The sequence below is a fragment of the Erythrolamprus reginae genome, chromosome 1 (assembly GCF_031021105.1).
Source record: "Erythrolamprus reginae isolate rEryReg1 chromosome 1, rEryReg1.hap1, whole genome shotgun sequence".
Lineage (NCBI taxonomy): Eukaryota > Metazoa > Chordata > Lepidosauria > Squamata > Dipsadidae > Erythrolamprus > Erythrolamprus reginae.
The window spans coordinates 73,979,388-74,001,584 of NC_091950.1; the positions used below are offsets into that span (position 1 = coordinate 73,979,388).

Sequence of the window (22,197 nt, forward strand, 5' to 3'; positions counted from 1 at the left end):
GTATTTACATTTTATCTCAGTACTTCCAGAGAGAGAGAACTTTATTCTTTCTTCTTTTATACACTTCAATCTGCGTACGTTCCTCTTGAACTGACTTTTTTCCGAGTTAAAGAGACCTGAACATTACAGTCTTTCCTCATAGACAAGATGTTAATTATTATTGAGTTATTATTTTGGTTGGAAGGATGCAACAAAATGGATGTTACAAAATTGATATCAGTACATGGTGGAACATATTCAATTTGAAATTATGGAAATTGAAATGAATATGACTGATGAAAATAAAGTGGAAAAACTGATGGGAAAAACTGAGGGTCAGAGGTTTTTTGACTAGTAGAATTCGAGACCGAGCTATACTTTGGAATCGCTCTATACTTTGCAAATATGTTGATGCTCCTGGTTGTAAAAAAATTATAAATTAGTACACCCTCATTTAGTGGAGGGACTGAATGTATGTATGGTGGCGGGTGGTGGGAGCACAATTCACCGGGCAATGTTTTGTGTTGTGTGTATTTTATATAATAAAAATCAATAAAAAATTATGATATAAAAAAGAGTTATTATTTTGGTTGATCTTTTCTTCATTTTTTCCAAGGTCTATTATATCCTTTTTCAAGCCATCATCACAACCCTATGTTCTTGGTAGGGCCATTATTTTGAAAACATATTAAGATGGCCTAAGAAGAAAAGTATGTGTGTATGTATGCGTTTGTGTGTTGATATGTCTATCTGATTCTGTCTGTCTCTGTCTGTGTGAGTCCTCAAAAAAGCACTGTGACAGAAAGAATAAAAGTATTTTAAATTACAGTACCAGATGTATAGAATTCTTATGTGACAATGTGATTACAGCTGTCTTTACATTGATGTTATGATTTTTCAGTTTGCTTTTTGGTGAAAAAAAAATCTTTATGGTAGCAGTGAAATAGGACAGAATCTAAATACTCCAAAATAATGTCTATCCATAGGACTGGTATGCAAGAATGTACATATGTGAAAGATATTCCACTTTTGAATAAATTACAATTTAAATGAGATTTATGACAGAGGTTGTTTAAGTTTCAAGAAAATCTTGCCTATAATGAATGTGTGCATATTTGTGTAATCATGGGGAAAATATTACTTGTGGGTTAATACATTCCCTTAACAGTATTGTTAATGTGAACCTGTACGCTTCCATTAAGGGAATCATTATGATTGATGTATCTACCTCTGTGTTAATCGTAGGGAATAAGTAATGCACTTAGCTATCTTTACAGCTTAAGGTTACAATAGCTTTTTGCTTTTAGCTCTACAGTTATCTCTGAAACAGACACCTCAAAGAAAATACATTTCATTTCAGCTGGATCAGTCACTCTGAAGGAAGAACTATAGACTCAATTTTTAGCTTTGCTAAAACAGACTGATACTGGAGTTACCTCAGCTGGCCTAAACCCAACAGATTCTGCTGCAAATTGATTTACTTGCTTTAATAAGGGCCTCAGTAGGCAAACAATTCTAGGATCTAGAATTCAAAAAGGAATTTCTTATATTTATTTTTCATACCTCTTTTGTTTCTTCTGTAAAAGCTTGCAAAATATCAGTTTGCCTCGTGTAATTTCCATTGGCATCTTGCAGTCCCTGAAGAATTCTTTCTCTCAGAACCAGGACAGAAACTCGAAGCTGATGCCAAAGAAACTGTACTGTGTGGATGTCAACAATTACATTGACCGAGTAAGACAGAAGTTTCAGGGAAAATTCAGTCTCTAAAAGAGCATGGATTTGTTCAACGTGATCAGAGATATCTTCACATATGTCCTGCGACAGAGAAAAAAAGAAAATATTACCCACAACTATTTCACATTGATTGATTGATTGATTCACTTACTCACTCAATCACAAAAAACATAAAGATTATGCACACAAGTACACACACACACACACACACACACACACACAGTGACTTAATATGCACATGAGATCAAAAGTTCATTTCTTAATATTTTATGAACTTCTGGAAAATTGGTATATTTTCAACTTTTCTGTAGATTGTATTACAGAAGAATAACTAGCATCTTGATAAATCTGAACGTTAAGTAGCTTTTTAAAAATTCCTGTATAAAGTCATAAAACATAATATAAAGGAAAAAAAAGTTGGTTGGCTTCCAACCTGCTGCAGGTGAAGAACATCAAGTTTCTGCAGAGTAGATAAATAAGGATGGCACAGATCATGACAGCATGCCAGGCAAAGCATGCATGTAATATTAGCAAATAAACAACAATGGAAGGAATTATCAGACACTATTGGACAATTAGGCAAGACAAATAACTTTTAATGGCATTGTGTGTTAAATCTTCAAGATTGAAGCTTAGAAAATCAGAATTAGGGCTTCAAGTAAATCCTCATGTACAGAGCATAAAAAGAAAACTGAACAAACTATATTACTGATTTTGACCTCTGATTAGTCTTCAATTTTATTAATAAAAATATGTGGTTGAAAAAAGTCTAGCCATCAATCATTAGCAGAATTCTGTTCCCATATTATTATTTTTGGTTCAAAATCCAGCAGCCAGATAGCAATCCCAGGACTAAAAAATAGTTTATTTGCTAAAAATGATGCCCACTTTATAATAGTTGCCCGAATATTTTTTTTTCTTTTTAAAACATAATTTATCAAGCACAAGTTTGCAAATCGATAGATTTGATTTTGAGTTGTAGTTTATATAGAACCACTTAGACCTATGTAGTTTCTCAAAACATTAAAACCTGCCTTTTCTATTATATCAACTGTCCACTTAACCTAGTTTATGTAACAGCTGAACCAATAATTTACAGTTGCTACTATCTATCAAGCAAACCCTGTGCCAACTTCAAAAAACTCTAGTATATAAATACTGTTGCAACAAAAGCTTGAACACTAACAAACTCTATTTACTCAGAAGTTAGTTCTAGTGAATTCAAAAGTCTTGTTCTCAAGAATAAAAATATGGATTCGTAATATCTATTTTTTAATCCCATATTTTTTTTAAAAAAAAATAAGTACTAAAAATAAGGGTGGGTGGTTTGTACGGACGATTGGCAGGAGGAAGCAGGGCCCTCAGGGATGGAAAGTGGGGCAAGAGAAGGCACAATCGGCTGTGCTGCCCTGGCTCTGCTCAACCGTGCTTTTTCCAGCTCATCTGCCCCACAGCATAATGAATGAGACAATTGGCTGCGCTTCCCTGCCCTGACAATTCCGCCCTGCCCAACACTGCCCTCAGAAGGAAGGAAGGAAAGAAGGAAAGAAGGAAGGAAGGAAGGAAGATGGTAGGGGTGAAGGAAGGAAGACAGAAAGAAAAAGAAAGAAAGAGAGAAGGATGAAAGAGGAGAAGACAGAAAGAAAGAAACAAAGACTTATGACCATAATTGAGTCCAAAGTTTTGGCAGCTAAGCAATAGCATTGTTAAGTGAGTTTCACCACATTTTACAGGTTGACCATGCTCACCCAGTCACCTGACCATCAAACCATACCCACCTGAAGAGGGTGGGGATGAGGGGCATTGAGCATGAGTTTGTAGCACTAAGGGGCAGTATGGCCTGAAAAAGTTTGGGAACCACTGTTCTATAGTCTAAAAAATATGGTATGTGTCTCTAAGGACCAACACATTATCTTCTTTTTTTCTTTTAGAAAAGAGGTGCATGAAAGAAGAAATGAATGAGTTTTACAAAAGTATGCACACTGGTGATAAAAGTCAGATACGTTTTTTTTCTCTTCAAAAGCACTAGAACCAGAGATCACTCAATGAACCCTGGAAGATTTATCACAGATTAAAAGAAGCATTATTGTTTTTACATAACACGCAATTTAGCTTTGGAATTCACTTCCATGACATGCAGTTCTGGCTACAGCTTGATTGGCTTCAAAAATGGATTATACGAGAGTAACCCAGAAAGGAATGCACAACATTTTTTTTCTCAGTCTACAGTAATGGTACGAATTTGAAACTTTAGATATACTTTATTTGAATTGTCAGAAGTGTGTAAATTTTGCGTTGCTTCAGACAAATAGTGTGGCTGCAGTAGTGTTTTGAAATGGCATCTGTAAGTGATGTACATTACAAGCAGCGAGTCATCATTGAATTTCTCACTGCGGAGAAAGAAACTGTTGGGAACATTCACAAATGTTTGTGTACAGTTTATGGAGAATCTGCAGTCGACAGAAATATGGTTAGTCACTGGACACAGAGGGTGAGGCCATTAGAAGACAGGTCGGCAGAGCTCCAAAGCTTTGTGACCAGAACAAGGAGTGATACCGACAGGGCATACACACCTTGTGTCTCACTGGGGGAAGGCCATAGAACGGGACGGAGATTATGTGGAAAAATAGGGAATATAGAAGAGGCATCATTCTTTCTTGTGTGTAAATTTCATTGTATTCAATAAATAATTGTTGATTTTAAAAAATGTGGTGCATTACTTTCTGGGTGATCTTTGTACTAATTCAGGGAAGTCCTGGGGCACAATGACTATTAGCTTTGATGGCAGCAAGCAACCAGACTTGAAATTCTAGACTTAGAAAGCTTGAAGGTTTGTCGCCTTAAACTTGACTTGAGTATAGCCCATGAAATCATCTGCTACAATGTCCTTCCTGTCAACAACTACTTCAGCTTCAACCACAATACACTAGCACAGGGGTCTCCAACCGCCGGTCCGCGGACCGGGACCGGGCCGTTGGGGGTTTTCAGCCGGTCCGCGGCGCCAGGGCCCCCTCGGCCTTTCCGCGCTGCCCACCGCCCGCCCGATTTGCCCCCTCTGCTCCTCTGCCACCTCCTGCCTTTCACCGCAGCTCCTCCCGCACCCGGAACGCACGCCCTGCCCGCCTCACATTTGCCGAGAGGACTTTCGCCCCGGGCTCTCAGCAAGGGGGGCTGCATGAGAGGCGGGGCCGGCGGAAGGTGATATTCAATGTCGGGGGCGCACGGGCGGTTTTGCGCGCGCTCCCTATCTCCCTGCTAGCCCACTCGGAATACGTATTCAAAATAAGAAAAGCCTTCACCGGCAAAGGCTTTTCTTATTTTGAATACGTATTCCGAGTGGGCTAGCAGGGAGATAGGGAGCGCGCGCAAAACCGCCCGTGCGCCCCCGACATTGAATATCACCTTCCGCCGGCCCCGCCTCTCATGCAAACCTCCTTGCTGAGAGCCCGGGGCGAAAGTCCTCTCGGCAAATGTGAGGCGGGCAGGGCGTGCGCGCGTCACCGCTGAGAAGAACGGAGAGAGAACGAGAGTGAGTGAAAGCAACAGACAGCAAGATAGAGAGAAAGTGAGAAAGAGAGAGTGAGAGAAAGGGGGGGAGAGAAAGAGATAGCAAGAGAGAGAGAACAAGAGAGAGAAAGAGCGTGAGAAACAAAACAAGAGAGAAAGAGTGAGAGAGAGAGAAAGCAAAAGAGACAGAAAGAAAACAAGAGAGAGAAAGTGAGAAGAAGAGAGAGAAAGAGGGGGAGAGAGAGAGAAAGAGAGAGGGGGGAGAGAGAGAAAGAGAGGGAGAAAGAGAGGGAAAGGGGGGAGAGATAGCAAGAGAGGGAGAGAGAAAGAGAGAGGGAAAGGGGGAGAGAGGGGGGAGAGAAAGAGGAGATAAAGGAAGAGGAGAGAGAGAAAGGAAGAGAAAGAAAGAAAGAGGGATAGAAAGAGAGAGAGAGTGAGAGATGCTCAGTGAGCCTTTCTTTGAAGTTGCCTTTCTTTCTTTCTTTCTTTCTTTCTTTCTCTTTCTTTCTTTCTTGCTCTTTTTCTTTCTCTCTTTTACCTTTCCTTCCTCTATTTCTTTTCTTTCTCCTTCCTACCTTCTTCCCTCCCTCCCTCCAGTCCTTCCTCTCTTACTCTCCCCTTTCATAAGTTTCCTTGCTTCCTTCCTCTGTTCCTGTACCTTCCCTCTTTCCTTCTTTCTTCCTTCCTTCCTTCCTTTCCTCCCTTCCTTTCCTCCCTCCATTTCTTGCTTTCCTTTTCCTTCCTCCCTTCTTTCCTCCCTCATTCCCTTCTTTCACTCCTTCCTCTCTTACTCTCCCCTTTCACACCTTTCTTTGCTTCTTTGCACCCTTCTTCTGTCCCTGTACCTTCCCTCTTTCCTTCCTTCCTTCCCACCCTCCGTCCATTCATTCACCCATTCCTCTCTTGATCGCCCCTTTTACGGCGCCGCTGACAGCTAGCTCCCCCCCCCACCGGGCCATGGAAAACTGGTCTAGCTGAAAGCCGGTCCCTGGTGCAAAAAAGGTTGGGGACCTCTGCACTAGCACATAACAGATACAAATTCAAAGTAAACCATTCCAAACTCAACTGTAGAAAATATGACTTCAGCAACCAAGTTGTTAATGCATGGAACTCACTATCAGACTCTGTTTCATCACCAAACCCCCAACCAAACATTTACCCTTAGACTATCCAGTGTTGACCTCGCCCGATTCCTAAGACGTCAGTAAAGGGTGTGGATAGTGCACCAGCATGCCTACCATCCTTGTCCTATGTTTCTCTCTTATTAGTACCAATATCATGTAGATAAACAGCGTTATTTCTTTGTGCACTACCAATTCGTACTTGACAAAAAATAAATAAATAAAATAAAATAAAGACTACTTCTTAAGGCTCTCTGCCAGTAGAATGGTGTGGTTCTTTGCACAATTCGGGCTACGGAGAGGGGTGGCATATAAATCTAATAAATAAATAAATAAATAAATAGATTGATCACTGTGACATCTGCTGGACTAGATCTAGATATTTGAGGAAACAGAGTAAAAAGATTTCTGTTTGCCCATAATTGAGAAAGAGATTAAATAAAATATTTATCACACTTTGGGCATAATCCTAAGAGCACAAAAAATATAAATTTTACAAATATGTTTATTTATGTCTAAGTTGATATGTTATTATTTTGAAAGAACAGCCGTTGTACGTGCAATTCTGGCAAGCAGTCTCTTCTAGGACTTCTTTACTACTAAATCCAACAGAACTAGACAGGAATTCACCCTGTGTCAGCTGCCCTTAGAGGAAATGTGCCAAGTTGATGGAATGAAAGATATTTCCGGGTGAGACAACTATGGCCTTGAAATAATGAGGGTTCAAGTAACAAACAGAAAATAAAAATCCAAATTACAAAATGGCATACCAGTCAAGATCTCTCTGTGTGTGAGAGAGAGAGAGGGGGGAGGAGGGAGAGAGGGAGAAAGGGAGGGAGGGAGGGAGGGGGAGAGAGAGAGAGAGAGGGAGAGAGGGAGGGAGGGGCAGGGAGAGCATGGACAACCTGAATTTAACTCTGTGGAAAAAGAAGACTTAATCAAGCTGAGTTATTTATAACTCAGTGAATATTAATCCTGCAGGGTTTCTAAGATCTGGAGTGAAAGGGGAAAATATCCTTCATATAAAACTGATTATTTTTAAATTCCACAGTCAGTGCAATTTCAAATGTGACATGTCTGGTAATGCCTTTTCTTTGCATCCCCCCCACAACCAAATCTACATTTTTGTTTCTTATCAGGTTCTGAAATTAAAGAAAAATCAATATATTCCTCTTTCCGTACTGGTGATACAAGTTGTCCTCAACTGACAATCATTTGTTTAGTGAACATTTGAAATTACAACAGCAGGGGTGGGGGAGACTGGTTTTCACACTTACTACTGTGGCAGCAGCCCCATGATCACATGATCAAAATTTGGGTGCTTGACAACTAAAATGTATTTATGCTGCACTGTCCTGGATTCATATGTTTACCATTTGTAACCTTCCCAGTTAGTTTCTGACAAGCAAAGTAAATGGGGGAAACCAGAATTGCTTAACAACCCCATGATTCATTTACCAACTGCAGTGATTTGCATAAAATGTCATAAAATGGCTCTCGTCTCATTTAACAACTGTCCTACTCAACAATGAAAATTTTAGACTCAATTGTGACCGTAAATCAAGGATTTCTTGACTTATGATCACAATTGACATGCCATGACAAATAGATTCATAGACATGCCATGAAAAAATGATTCATCTTGACAGGTAAATAAATAAGCATTTCTGATAGAATCTTTATTTGGTAAAGATGAGTCTTTCCTAAGAAACCAGGTAGAAAAACTTAATATGCACTGCATTATTAATCTGAAAATCCAGTTCTCCAGGAACAATATTTTCAAAAGTCAGCAGACAATATCTACGGAGTCTACGGAGAGGGGCAGCATACAAATTTAATTAATAATAATAATAATAATAATAATAATAATAATAATAATAATAATCCTCTTTCTTATACTGTCTCATACATTCTTAGACTCCCATTTTTATCTTAGCTTAATATCACTATGGAGAGGGGCGGCAAACAAATCCAATAAATAATAATAATAATAATTTAAAGCTGATCACATACATTCAGTCCCATGAAAGCTACTGTCATAGACAGATTTTTCCTCCTTTATCAGATCCCAAGATAAAAATTATTTATAAGAATATCATTAGTACCACGGTTATTTAAAACATAAATAATAACCCGTGGAAAATCCCTAATATTTTAAAAATGAATCGTACACATTCAGACCTCTGTCATACATAACATTCATTGGCAAGGGGGGCTGAGATCTATTTTTCCCAAGCCTAGCGACATAAATGAGTCTTAAGACTTCTACGGAAGGTGACGAGGGTGGAGGCAGTGCAAATCTCTGGGGGGAGCTGTCTAAATATTTCAGGCAAGGGTCTTTCGTTGTCCTATTTGGAGTACAGTATAGGAAATGACTATGGCATCTTATTGTCAAGTGAAACTCTATCACTGAACTACCCAGACTGATAGGAATATAAATTTAAAGTGTATACATTTAATAAGTTATGTGGGTAATCTAATTAGATTTGCAAAGACTGTTGAAAAGTTAATAATTCAAGTCCTAAGGACTTCAGAATTATTAAGATAGAATCTTAGGATATAGCCAGATCCTATAAGCCAGTGTTTCCCGATCTTGGCAACTTGAAGATATCTGGACTTCAACTCCCAGAAGTCCCCAGCCAGCATTCGCTGGCTGGGGAATTCTGGGAGTTGAAGTCCAAATATCTTCAAGTTGCCAAGGTTGGGAAACACTGCTATAAGCAACTCCCAGAGTAAAAAAAAACCAACCAACCAACCTAGGACCATGATGGTGAACCTATGGCATATGTGCCACAGGTGGCATGCAGAGTCTTCTCTGTGTGCACGCCAGCCATCGCCCAAGCCAGTTTCACTGTGCATGTAGGTGCACCTCCCACCGGCCAGCTGGTCTTCAGGTCTCTGCCCGCATGCACAGGGGAAGGGGTGTAGAGATGCACATACACATTATGTGGGGCATATGTGTGGGTGGGTGTGCTTGCATTGCATTTTGAGGGTTTGTGCACATGCGCGTGCCCCCCCCCCTACTCCGGCACCAACCTGGAATCCAAAACTGGGTGATGGGTAGGATGCATGTGTGCAAGGGATATGCGTGCAACTCTTTCCCAAGAATCCGGGATAGGACGATGTTGTTTTTATTGTTATTATTATCAAATTGTAGTATCTCTTTTAATATATTGTATATGTGAACTAAGAAGAGTTATACTATGTATAATATCTATTACTATAAGACAAAAATGTGTAAAGGTTATAGTAACACATCTGCTTACTATAGAAATGAAACTGATTGATCATTATTGTAACTATTATATTGTTACATTGATCCAGTACATTGCTACTAATTATTTAATTAATTTAACTTGACTTCTATAAACTTTGGTTAATATAATTATTATATTATGATTTAGCTTTACTAGATAAATGGTCTAAGCAATGGAAACTGCAGTTTAATGTTTCCAAATGTAAAATAATGCACTTGGGGAAAAGGAATCCTCAATCTGAGTATTGTATTGGCAGTTCAGTGTTGGCAAATACTTCAAAAGAAAAGGATTTAGGGGTAGTGATTTCTGACAGTCTCAAAATGGGTGAACAGTGCAGTCAGGCGGTAGGAAAAGCAAGTAGGATGCTTGGCTGCATAGCTAGAGGTATAACAAGCAGGAAGAGGGAGATTATGATCCCACTATATAGAATGATGGTGAGACCACATTTGGAATACTGTGTTCAGTTCTGGAGACCTCACCTACAAAAAGATATTGACAAAATTGAACGGGTCCAAAGACGGGCTACAAGAATGGTGGAAGGTCTTAAGCATAAAACGTATCAGGAAAGACTTCATGAACTCAATCTGTATAGTCTGGAGGACAGAAGGAAAAGGGGGGACATGATCGAAACATTTAAATATATTAAAGGGTTAAATAAGGTCCAGGAGGGAAGTGTTTTTAATAGGAAAGTGAACACAAGAACAAGGGGACACAATCTGAAGTTAGTTGGGGGAAAGATCAAAAGCAACATGAGAAAATATTATTTTACTGAAAGAGTAGTAGATCCTTGGAACAAACTTCCAGCAGATGTGGTAGATAAATCCACAGTAACTGAATTTAAACATGCCTGGGATAAACATATATCCATCCTAAGATAAAATACAGAAAATAGTATAAGGGCAGACTAGATGGACCATGAGGTCTTTTTCTGCCGTCAGACTTCTATGTTTCTATGTTTCTATGTTTCTATGTTATTAATACACACATTAATAACATAATTGCAATAAATTGTATCTACAATGATTTTATTACAAATTTTGCATGATAAAATAAAAATGATTCACTATATTTCAAGCTAAACTTTACAGCCAAGACACTGCAATCATATACAACAGCACTATTTTTAATCGTACTTTGAATTATAAATAGCCAAGCAACACTGTTATAAATCTTGCTAAAACACAAGTATTATTTTTCATTGATATTAATCACAGAAGTATGAATGTTTAGATCAAAAGCTTAGAATCCATAAAAACCTGGAACCCCACCCAGAATTATAAAAAAAGGGTGCTATGGCAACCCTTCAAATATACTTAATCAAACAAATGATTAAGATCATTGATAATGTCAACCAGTCACCATGGAAACTTGATATTTTGGCTGAACAGAAAGAAAGTGGGGGTTGTCTTTAACAAGATAGTCTAATGTACTAATTTCTTAAACACCTTGTAATACAGTAATTATTTCAACATCAAGTATTGTTGACAGAAACTACAGCATGCAGAGAAACGAAGAACTAAAGGGAAGTTCATAGACATGAAATACGATTCCCTTTAAAAAGCTACAGCACAAAACAGCATCTGCAAAGGTTACACTTTAAAAACTAAGGTTCGCAGATCTGTTTCCAGAATCTATGCTTTGTTAATTATTTCTCACTACAAGGTATCCTACCTTAACTGTTTTGAAAGGAGAATTTTCATTCATGTATTTAGCAGAAGATTAATAACCCCCCCTTCTTCTTCTTCTTCTTCTTCTTGGCTAAAGCAGTTAATTTGAGCTAGCGATTCAGGAAACATGCCAATGTAAAATCCAGGCAAATCACAGTTGGCTCCATTTTCAATTGTCAGGCAATTGCTTTTGGTTTGTAAGAAAAACAAATTTAAAACATAACTTTAAAAAAACCCGGTGAACACAACATTATTCCTGAGATGAAACCTAACTGTTTCTTTGCACAGCAGTTTCTGAGCTACTATAACACTAGAATGTTTTCGCTGTCATAAAAATCTCTGACTCACCGGCCACTTGCCACTTAGTTGGGTTATTTTAGTCACTGACATGCATTCCAGGAGAATGTTAGCAGTGCACCAAGATGGCAAAAAGGAATCTAATATAAATCGGTCACTTGGTTACAGTACAAAGCCGATAATAAAGTTTCGAATTTGGATTTATTTCTGGAGAAAGCATTTGTGTCTTGATATGTCTGCAAATTTATGCAGCCTGGCTTAGTAATAAGCTGGGCTGAACTGTGCAGAACATAGTTCTAAGTAAACATTTACAGGATTTATATGACAAATTGAAACACTGAAAAGCAAGTGCCTTCTGCTATCTTTGGGATTTGTGAGCAAACATGATCTGGATTTTAAAATAAAGCTGGAGAAGTTTTGAAAGCGTGAGATTTAAAAAAATTGGAGCACTGAGATCAGACGATTGGAAACATTTACTCCTCTTTTGCAGTGACTCACAAATCTAGAAAAATACTAAATTCACACTGGCAGCTGCTAGCCTTTTCAGTACTATATAATAGTGGTGAACCGAACTGAGAATAAAATGCTGATATAGTTTTCAGCTCAGATGTTTCTGCTGCTGCATTAGAGGAAAAATGCCAAACTACCCTGCGGATATTTTATATCAACAAAGCAAAATTCATTGTAATACAGTGATCCCTCGATTATCGCGAGGGTTCCGTTCCAAGATCCCTCGCGATAATCGATTTTTCGCGATGTAGGGTTGCGGAAGTAAAAACACCATCTGCGCATGCGTGCCATTTTTCATGGCCGCGCATGCGCAGATGGTAGAGTTTGCGTGGGCGGCAGGGAAGACCCAGGGAAGGTTCCTTCGGCCGCCCAGCAGCTGATCTGCTCGGCAGCGCAGCAGCAGTGAGCAGACGAAGATCGGGGTTTCCCCGCTGCCCACGCAAAGGGGAAACCCCGATTCGGCTCCTCGCTGCTGCCGTGCTGCTGAGCAGATCAGCTGCTGGGCGGCCGAAGGAACCTTCCCTGGGTCTTCCTCGCTGATGCCCCCGCCCGCCCGCCGCCCGCCAGCAAGAGGGGGAGAGATAGAGAAAGAGAGAGAAGGAAAGAAAGAGATGAGGGAGGGAGGAAGAGAGTGTGAGAGAGGAAGAAGCAAGATAGAGAAAGAGAGAGAGAAAGAAAGATGAGAAAGGAAGGAAGAGAGTGACGTCATCGGGTGGGAAAAATCGCGATATAGCGTTTCGCGAAGAACGAGATCGCGAAAATTGAGGGATCACTGTACATCGTTATTTCCTTGAAGGAAGGAGAGCCAACAATTTGGAGTAGTTGAAGGCGGGGAAAGAGGAAAATGAAAACTATTAAATCTAGTATTTTGAACTGACTTAATCAAAATTCTTATGGTGTTGTTTATTTGGGAAAGAAAGGTTCATGGAAAACAGAACACTGTAGAAGTTTCCTCTATGACTTTCAAGACCAATATTATGCATTTTATGCTAAGATAAGCTATCACTCTTACATCTCAGCTGACATTTTACTTGTATAATATAATTGATTAAGTAGAACCAACGTTTTGAACTAAGCCATTTTTTCATATCTTTCAGAAAAGCACAAAGTAGATTCAGTAAACCTGCTGCAACAAAGTATCACATTGAATTTTCATCCCCATCCCACCTTCTGAGAGATTAAACAGTGAGACAGATTAGCTTTTACCCTTAAGGATTTAATCAATTGATTTTTTTAAAGTGTGCAATTTTCTGCAAAAAGAGTGGGGGAGACTGGCTCAGCTAGTTCCTCGCCCTCCCCATCCATCTTTGAAAGGATGATGGTTACATTCCTTTCATATCTAAGCAAAGGGAGTTACATCACTCTGAATGAGCTATATAAAAACAGGTGTTACATTCCATATTTGTGGACCTTTATCTTATTATTCAGCTGTGCCTTCCAGACAAGTAGGAGTGCAATGAAATTGAAACTACTGGGACAGGAAGGGCAGGATTATACCAGGCTTGGAAGTGAAGAGTTAAGCTACTGTATGAGGAGAGTACTCCAGCAACTAAAAAATAAGTACAGCCACGTGAATACTAGTCCATCTGATAACTAGAATTTTGTCCAGTAATGGGTTCTAGATAGTATGGGCCACACTGCACACCAGTAGCGAAAATGGAGCTAGTCGTACAGCTCCACATCTCCGGTGTGTGTGTGTGTGTGTGTGTGTGCACGTATCCAGAAAAATTTTGCTTCTGCGCATGCACAGGAAGCAAAATCTCATGAGGGGATGCGTGTGTAAGAGAGATTTTGGCAAATTTTGCTTCTGAACATGCGCGTATATCACACCAATGGCGGCAGTAAGTAGCAACCTCTGTCTGATATTGTACTGTAGGAAGCTGTTGCATATTCTTCAGTGTGTCTTACATTTGCCATTGTTCAATCTTAGTTTGCTTAATGCAAGTGTGCACATCATCAAGTATAATTGTGACTCTCTCTCTGATGTAGAAGAATTATGTCATCCTTGCACAGCCCTATTAGATAAATTTATTTTCTGGTATAATCATGGAATTAAAATTTATTGAGAGTTCAATCTTTTCCCAAAGAATTAAACTGAAGCCAGTTTCTTATCACACTACATATATCAGTGACCTCACCAAGAAGACCATATGGGACTAACGAGATCAGCAGTAGAAACTCCATACCACACATAAAATGTCATGAATACATGGTTCATGTATGGCAGTACAGTACAGTCTTGGTTCTAGATTGGGTAGAACGACAGAGTCAGGAACGGATGCCTAGATGGTGATTAGAACAGAACCCGTACTAGAACAGCTATCAACAGGACAAACCACTAACTGGCACAGGCGAGCCTCTGTCAGGCTGCTATTTATATGGTGGCTGTCAAAACTGGTAGCCAGTAGCAGGACTTTAATTTTCCCGCTGGCTGAGCTGTCAACGGACAGCCAATAGGAAATTAGCTCTTAGCTGCTAGGTAGATTTCGAGCATGGAGACTCAGCACCCCTGCCACCTGGATGGTGCATGCATTGTCCTAGATATACGCTGGGCACCTGCGCTGTCTTGTCAAATGCCGCAGCTCTATATGCATGTTCAGGTCAGGAGCCTCTGGATCTGCTACTGGTAAAGGGGGTGCTTAATCAGAAATCCCAGACTCCCTGTCAGTTATATGATGGCTGTCAAAACTGGTAGCCAATAGCGGGGCTGTAATTTTCCCAACAGCTGAATTGTCAATCGACAGCCAATAGGAAAATAGCTCTTAGCTGCTAGGTAGATTTTGAATGAGAAGAAGCAGCAGGCTTGCTATGCTAAGCTGTAGCCTTATGTACTTGAATAAGTGTTTCTATTGGATATAGGCAGCGATGGGCTACCATTCCTGGCACCACCGGAACGTGGCCAGGAGTGCACACATGCACATTGCAGGATTCAGCTTCTGTGCATGTGCAGAAGCAGAATCTCGCATGACAACACGCAATTTCCTGCTCTTTGCTTCCGCGAATGCACAGAAGCAAAAAAGCCCAAAACTGCAAAAACCAGGTAATTAATCTCCAGCTTCCCTACCCGGCGCCTGTCCTTCCGCTCGCAGCCTGGCTTCCCCGCCCCGTGCCTGGCTTGCCACTCATCACCGGGTTTCCCCAGCCAGTGCCTATCCTGCTGCTCACGGTGGTTCTGCCACTTGCAGTCTGGCTTCCCCACCTGGCACCTGTCCTGCGGTCCTGCTTTCCCGCCCGGCGTCTGTGCTGCTGCTCATGGAGGATCTGTTCATGGCTCTGCTTCCTTGTCCAGTGTCTCCCTTGCTGCAAGTCTTACCTTTTTCTCCGGTGCTTGCATGCGATTCAGGGAGGCAGATGGCATGTGGCATGGTGAGGAGGCCATGTGAACTGAGCTCCAGCCATGTGGCTTGTTCCCGCACTGCATCTGCCTGCAGTGCGGGAGAGCAGAAAGCAAGTCACACAGCCAGAGCTCGGGCAAGCTGCTGTTGCTGCTGGCCCCAGCTGCTGCTCTAGGCATCGCAGCGAGATTCGGCTGCTACGCCTGTGCAGCAGCCAAAATCTTGCGTGGATGTCCTTCCAGCAGCTAGATTTGGGCAAAAATTGCTATTTTTTTTGCTTCCACGCATGTGCAGAAGCAAAAAAACCCGGTAATTTTTACCGGAATTGCGCTGGTTGCATGTGCATGGCGTATGCACACCCAGCAGAAATGGAGCTAGACTAGGTGCTCCATTTCTGCTGCCGGAATGGCATTCCCAACCCGTTCCAGGCGGGGCTAACTGCTGGATATTGGTGAAAGTCTATTGTTGTTCAGCAAATGTTTCAGGCTGGTATAAGTAGCTTGAGGCCTATAAAAACTGTAGTACTCAAAGGGAGAGGGGCGGCATACAAATCTAAATAAATGAAATGAAAATGAAATGAATAATTATAAGTAACATCATCTCCTAAAATTATACACATTCAACCTCATTTACTGCAATACCCAGAGACCAGAAGGGGGGAAAAAAGGGGGGGAAATCAAACTTTTTCTACCAGTTCTGCATACCTGACCATACCTGTAGGAGTCCATCACTGGCTGTATCCTTCTTCTTCAAGAATTAGCCAAGTAAGCAGAATATTTCATAAAAAATGGAAGAAAATGACTTGCTTGCATTTTTCATCTTGGCACAGTGAAACATAATGCAGAAAAGTACTGCAGTAGATACTGGATTAATTAAATAACAATTATTTATGTATATTATCCCTTCTAGTGATTCTTTAATGGGTAATTGCTGGTGCATGTGATAAAAGGTTTCTGTGGATTCCCAAGTGAGAGTGGCTGCATTCCAAGAGATGGTAAAGTTTAGAAAATTTGGTTGGGAGAAAGAGGGTCAAGATTGTCCCTTCATTGTAATTGGAAGCTGGGATTGCAACCTCCATGGAAGGCCAGGAGAGTGGGGGCAGTACGAATCTCTGGGGAGAAGGGGTTCCAGAGGGTCCGCCCCATAGCATATATGATCCCAGAAGCAACAACTTGCAAGAAAGATGTTGTGGTTTTGCACAGAGTGTAAAACACACTTAAATCTCTGAGATGGCCTCTGAGAATTGAACACGATTGAATGGTAGTGGTGGTGGTGTTTGTTGGGGAGGAATAATATGTCCATCTCACAAGGCAAAGCAACACTATTAGAATGACTTTAGACAAGTATGGTATACAAATCAAATTGGTTTTGAATTTTTTTAAAAAGGAAACAATTATAATCTCCATGTTTGCCGTCCAAAAAGCAAAGAGCACATAGTGACAGATAAAGATGAAGCCTTCCAAATTTAATGTAATTTAAAAAACACCACCTTAGTACATAACCTGAGCTGCCATTCTGCTAGAATGCATTTTTAAAATTGTTTGTGGAGTAGACAGATTCTTTTCTGTTCCATTCCGTTCCATTCTATCTGGTGATATTGTATGATGCAAATGTATCATGCATAAATAAAATCGAAGCATTACATTTAGGGAAGGCTTACAGAAAATTCTTGATTTTATTCTAGAGGCACTAGATGGTGCTGTGGTACAATTGCAGTGAAATTCTCAGTCTTACACTGCCATAGAAAACTTCTCGTGGGTGAAACAGACATTTTTTCCCTGCAGTTTTCAGAAAAAAATTAAAAAATTAAAATCTAAACAGAATTTAAAAATTTAAAAAACAAATTTAAAAAATTTGAAAAGGAAATTTTCTTTAAAAAAAGGAATTTTAAAAATAATTCAGAGAATTTACAAGATTATCGTCTTTTATGACACAATATGCACTTGTTTTTGTTGGCAGTCTCAGGCTACTATATTTTCTAGGAGATCCTTGAAAGTTTATCTCTTTCCTCCCTGTTCACAAGTGTTATCCTTTTTTTCTGCTTTCTTGTCCTTCAGTTGCCTGTCTACTGCCAGGGCTTTTGAGTATGATGTGCTGATGTGTGCACTCTGCTTAGCTGATCCACTGCGTACAATCATAATAAAAGAAAGGGAAGACTTGATTTTGGCAGCTCAAGAGCAAACTATATGAACTAATGGCTATCAAAGCCAGAACTAAAAAAATCATCAAATGATTCAGAATGCAGATTGTGCAAAGAGTTTTTTAAAAAGGTAGATCATATACTCAGCTTGTGCAATAGGATTACACAAACTGATTAGAAACAATGTTACATAGTCACTGAAATTATTCATCTGTAAAAACTATCATGTGCCAATAATGAAAAGTTAGTGGAAACTCGAGTGGGAAAAAATAGTTGAAATGAGCAGGTTAAAATTTTATGGGATTATGTAACACTGCAGGGTTAACAATTATTGATGAGAAAGACAAAAAAAAAGTCTGGTTAGTGAATGTGGCAGTAGCTAGGGACAGTAGAAGAGAAGACAAAGAACTAGATAAAATCACAAAGTACAAAGACCTGCAAATAAAAGTAAAACAACTGTGGTGACAGTAAGCAAAGATAGTACCAATAGTAATAGGTGCCTTGGATGCAATGTCAAAACACTTGGAGTGCAACTTGATCACCATTGACATTGACAAAGTCACCATCAGCAGTTTTATTAGAAATACTTTACAACCCGTGATGATACCTTGAACACTCTCAAATAACAACATCTACCTATCCCAGGTCTTTAGGGAGAACTCCATGGGTGAATAAAAATACAAAGTCCAGTCTAAACAACTGGCTGACTGTGTGATTATTCCTTCTCCTCTTTTTCTTCTTCTTCACTCAAGGCATATCAAGGCCAATATCAGCTAAAGAACTGGCAGCTGTTATTTCACATTGTGAAGAGTTCACAGAAGAGCAATAAAAATGAAAAGAAGAATCAGGGATGACATGATAGCAGTCTTACAAAGACTGCTATAAGGAGAGGGGAACAGCTTACATACCAAAGCATTTGTAAGCAGGACAAGAAACAATAGTTGGAAACTAACCAAGGAGAAAAGCCACCTAGAACTAAGAGGAAAATTCCTAACAGTGAGAACAATTAACCAATGGAACAAACTGCCTTCAGAAATTGTGGATACCCCAACATTTGATATTTTTAATAAGACACTGGAATGGACAGCAATCCATCAGAAATACTATAGGTTTCCTGCAAGGGCAGGGGATTGGACTAGATGGCTCCAAGGTCCCTTCTAACTCTATTACTGTTACTGTTAGTGTATATTTATAAATAGAGGCTAAACACAAAATTTTGATTAAAAAAGATGCTTGTTCACAATTATTTGACATCATATTAATGTTACTTTTGGTTGAACCAAAGAATCAGAGCAGAAGTGGGTTGACTTCTAAATAAATCATCAAAACAATGTACTTATTGTATACTGCAAAAGAAGAATCCAAATACGTGAAGCTAACAAATTTGTTTTTCCTCACAAACTATCATTTGTAATATGTCCCCTCCAGTATTTGCATCCTTAAAAAGGATTATCTGTCCACAGATAGAGATAAATGTTCCCTTCAAACATATGTGCTAGTCGTTCCCGACTCTAAGGGGCAGTGCTCATCTCCATTTCAAGCCGAAGAGCAAGTGCTATCCAAAGACTTGTCCATGGTCAGTAACTAGCATGATTAAACATTGAAGATGCATGGAATGCTGTTACCTTCCCACCAAAGATGGTCCCTATTTTTCTACTTGCATTTTTACATGCTTTTGAACTGCTAGGTTGGCAGAAGCTGGGACAAGTATTTTGAGATTTGTTCCTGACTGGGAGAACCAATCAGAAGGACCGTTGAACTTACCTGAACGGTCTTCTCGCTGCACTGTGAGGAGAGTCCAATGTGGGTTGTTCTTCAGCCTCATTGGCAGGGACTGAGTTAAAAATTAACATAATTATGTCCCGCCCCCCTCTACCTCCTCAGGTTCAGTCAAGAAAAACGAAGGAATAGTGTAAACAAACCAATTTTATTAACTAAGAAGTTAAACTGGTAACGAACTGAACCCCTGGGCCAAGAAGCCGGGAGGGTTTGGACTCTCCTCACAGTGCAGCGAGAAGACCGTTCAGGTAAGTTCAACGGTCCTTCTCCCCTGCACTGTTCGGAGAGTCCAATGTGGGATATACCCAAGCAAACCAACTAGGGCGGGATAGGCTGGACCAGGGGTGTCTGAACACAAACCCGTTGCAGCACTCTGCGACCGAATGCCGCTTCCGATGAAGCGAATGAGTCTATACGGTAGTGTCTGATGAAAGTCGTGGGGGCCGCCCAGGTTGCGGCCCGACAGATGTCATCGATTGACGCCTGTGTGTTCCAGGCGGCAGTGGTGGCTGCACTTCTGGTAGAGTGAGCCGTGATTGTCCTTGGCAAAGGTGTCCCACGTGTCCTGTATGCCTCCATAATGCAGGACCGGATCCATCGGCTGATAGTTTTAGAGGACACCTTGTTGCCCATGGATCCTGGGAAGAAGGAAACGAATAATGCTTCTGATTTCCTGAAAGAGCTGGTCCGTCGAATGTAAATCTTTAGAGCTCTACGGACGTCCACTTTGTGCCAGCGTAAGACTGACGGGTGTGAACCGTGGGTACAGAAGTCCGGTAATATTATGTCCTGGGATCTATGAAATCTTGTGTTGACCTTCGGCAGAAAGCTGGGATCTAACCGAAGAGTAACCCGATCTGGGTGGAACACGCAAAGGTCCGGCCGGACTGACAATGCCGCGAGTTCCGACACCCTGCGAGCAGATGTGATGGCCACTAAGAACGCTACTTTGATTGATAGAAGGCGAAGCGTGATTTCTCTCAGTGGTTCAAAAGGAGGTCCTGTAAGGGCCTGTAAGACCAAAGTCAAATCCCAGGATGGGAAGTGATGGATAACTGGAGGAGAAAGATTCGAGGCTCCTCGGAGAAAGTCTTTAACCCATGGATGATGGGAAATCGGTCGAAGGGGGTCTGGTCTTAAGACCGTGGCGATAGCTGCCACCTGCCTGCGAAGGGTGTTTGGGGTCAGCCCTTCGTCCAGCCCCTTCTGTAGGAAGTCTAATAGATGTAAGATGGAGGCTGAGCGAGGGGGGATCTCTCGAGCTCTGCAGAATCTACAAAACGCTGCCCATGTCGCTTGGTAAATGCGAGTCATTGACGGGCGTCGAGCCGATTGGATGGTATGGATGACCTTTTCCGACAGGGATTCCGCCCTCAAGCGGTCCCCCTCAATCTCCACACGGCAAGCCTCCACCACTGAGGCTCTGGGTGCACCAACGACCCCTGGGTGAGGGAGAGTCTGTGGTATGGGATCCTCCATGGCGGGGAGGTTGAGAGGTCCATCAAGTCCGCGAACCATGGTCGTCTGGGCCAAAAGGGGGCGACGAGAATCACCTCCGCCTGCTCCGAGAGTATCTTGGAGACTACCCTGGGTAGAAGGCAAGTCGGAGGGAAGGCGTAGAGTAGACCCCTTGGCCATGGGGAGAGGAGCGCATTGATACGGTCGGCTCCCGGGCACGGGAACCGGGAGTAGAATCGGACCACTTGGTTGTTGAGGTGGGTCGCGAACAGGTCCACTACCGGTTCCCCATAACGGTGTATAATGTCCTGGAAAACCTCCGGGTTCAATGACCATTCCCCCGGGTCGATGGTTGTGCGGCTCAACCAATCCGCCTGGGTGTTGTCTGATCCTGAGATGTGTTCTGCTTGGATCGAGACCAGGTGTGTTTCCGCCCAAGACATCAGGGAGTGAGCCTCCTCCATCAAACGGCCCGACCTCGTACCTCCCTGATGATTTATATGGGCCCTTGTTGCTACGTTGTCCGTCATGACGAGGACATGCTGTCCCTCTACCCGGTCTTTGAAGGAGTGGAGTGCCTTGAAGACTGCCCTTAGTTCTAGTAAGTTGATATTGGGGTCCCTCAGGTCGTCTGCTGTCCAGAGACCCTGGGCCACTCTGGAGCCGCAATGTGCTCCCCAGCCGGAGAGGCTCGCATCTGTAGTGATCGTCACCTCCCGATGGTGTAGGAAGGGAGAGCCTCTGGTCAGCGCTTGGGACGTCCACCAGGGCAGAGAGTGACGGACGGGTAACGTGAGACGTACCTGGTGTTTGGAGTGGCTCATGCGTGCTCTTTGGAAGGGGAGGAGGAGCCATTGAAGCGGGCGGGCATGCAGCCGCGCCCATGGGACGATGCTGATGCAGGAGATGAAGACTCCTAGCAGCTGGGATAGAAGGGCCAAGGGGACCCTGGTGCGGTGCTGAATAGAAGCTATCAGCGTCCTCACCCTCTGCTGCCTCTCTGATGACAGGTAAACGATTCCGGCTGCAGAGTCTATCAGAGTTCCCAAATGTAAGAGCTGTTTGGTTGGATTCAGGTGGCTTTTCACATAGTTGATCGTGAAACCACAGGTCTCTAGAGAACGTATTGTCCGTTGTAGATCTAGTCTGGCCTGTTGAGGGCTGCTGGACAAGATGATTACGTCGTCCAGATAGGCCATGAGACGAATGGATCTGGTTCTCAGGTCGGCTGTCAGTACATCCAGAAGCTTGGTGAAAGCTCTGGGGGCCGATGAAAGTCCGAAGGGCATTGCCCTGTACTGGAAATGATGGTCCTGTATACAAAAGCGGAGGAAACGTCGATGATGTGGATGAACTGGTACGTGCAGGTACGCCTCTTTGAGGTCGATGGAGGTCATCCAGTCGTGGTGTCGG

General features: G+C 41.7%; 1 protein-coding gene across 1 annotated transcript in view; it reads right to left on the minus strand.

Annotated features, from left to right (window-relative positions):
* Positions 1–22,197, minus strand: part of AKAP6 (A-kinase anchoring protein 6) — a 271,172-nt gene that overhangs the window by 231,054 nt on the left and 17,921 nt on the right. Inside the window, exon 2 of the mRNA XM_070734077.1 lies at positions 1,543–1,794. Within this exon, the coding sequence (XP_070590178.1) occupies positions 1,543–1,794 (252 nt within the window). The remainder of the gene's footprint in view (positions 1–1,542; positions 1,795–22,197) is intronic.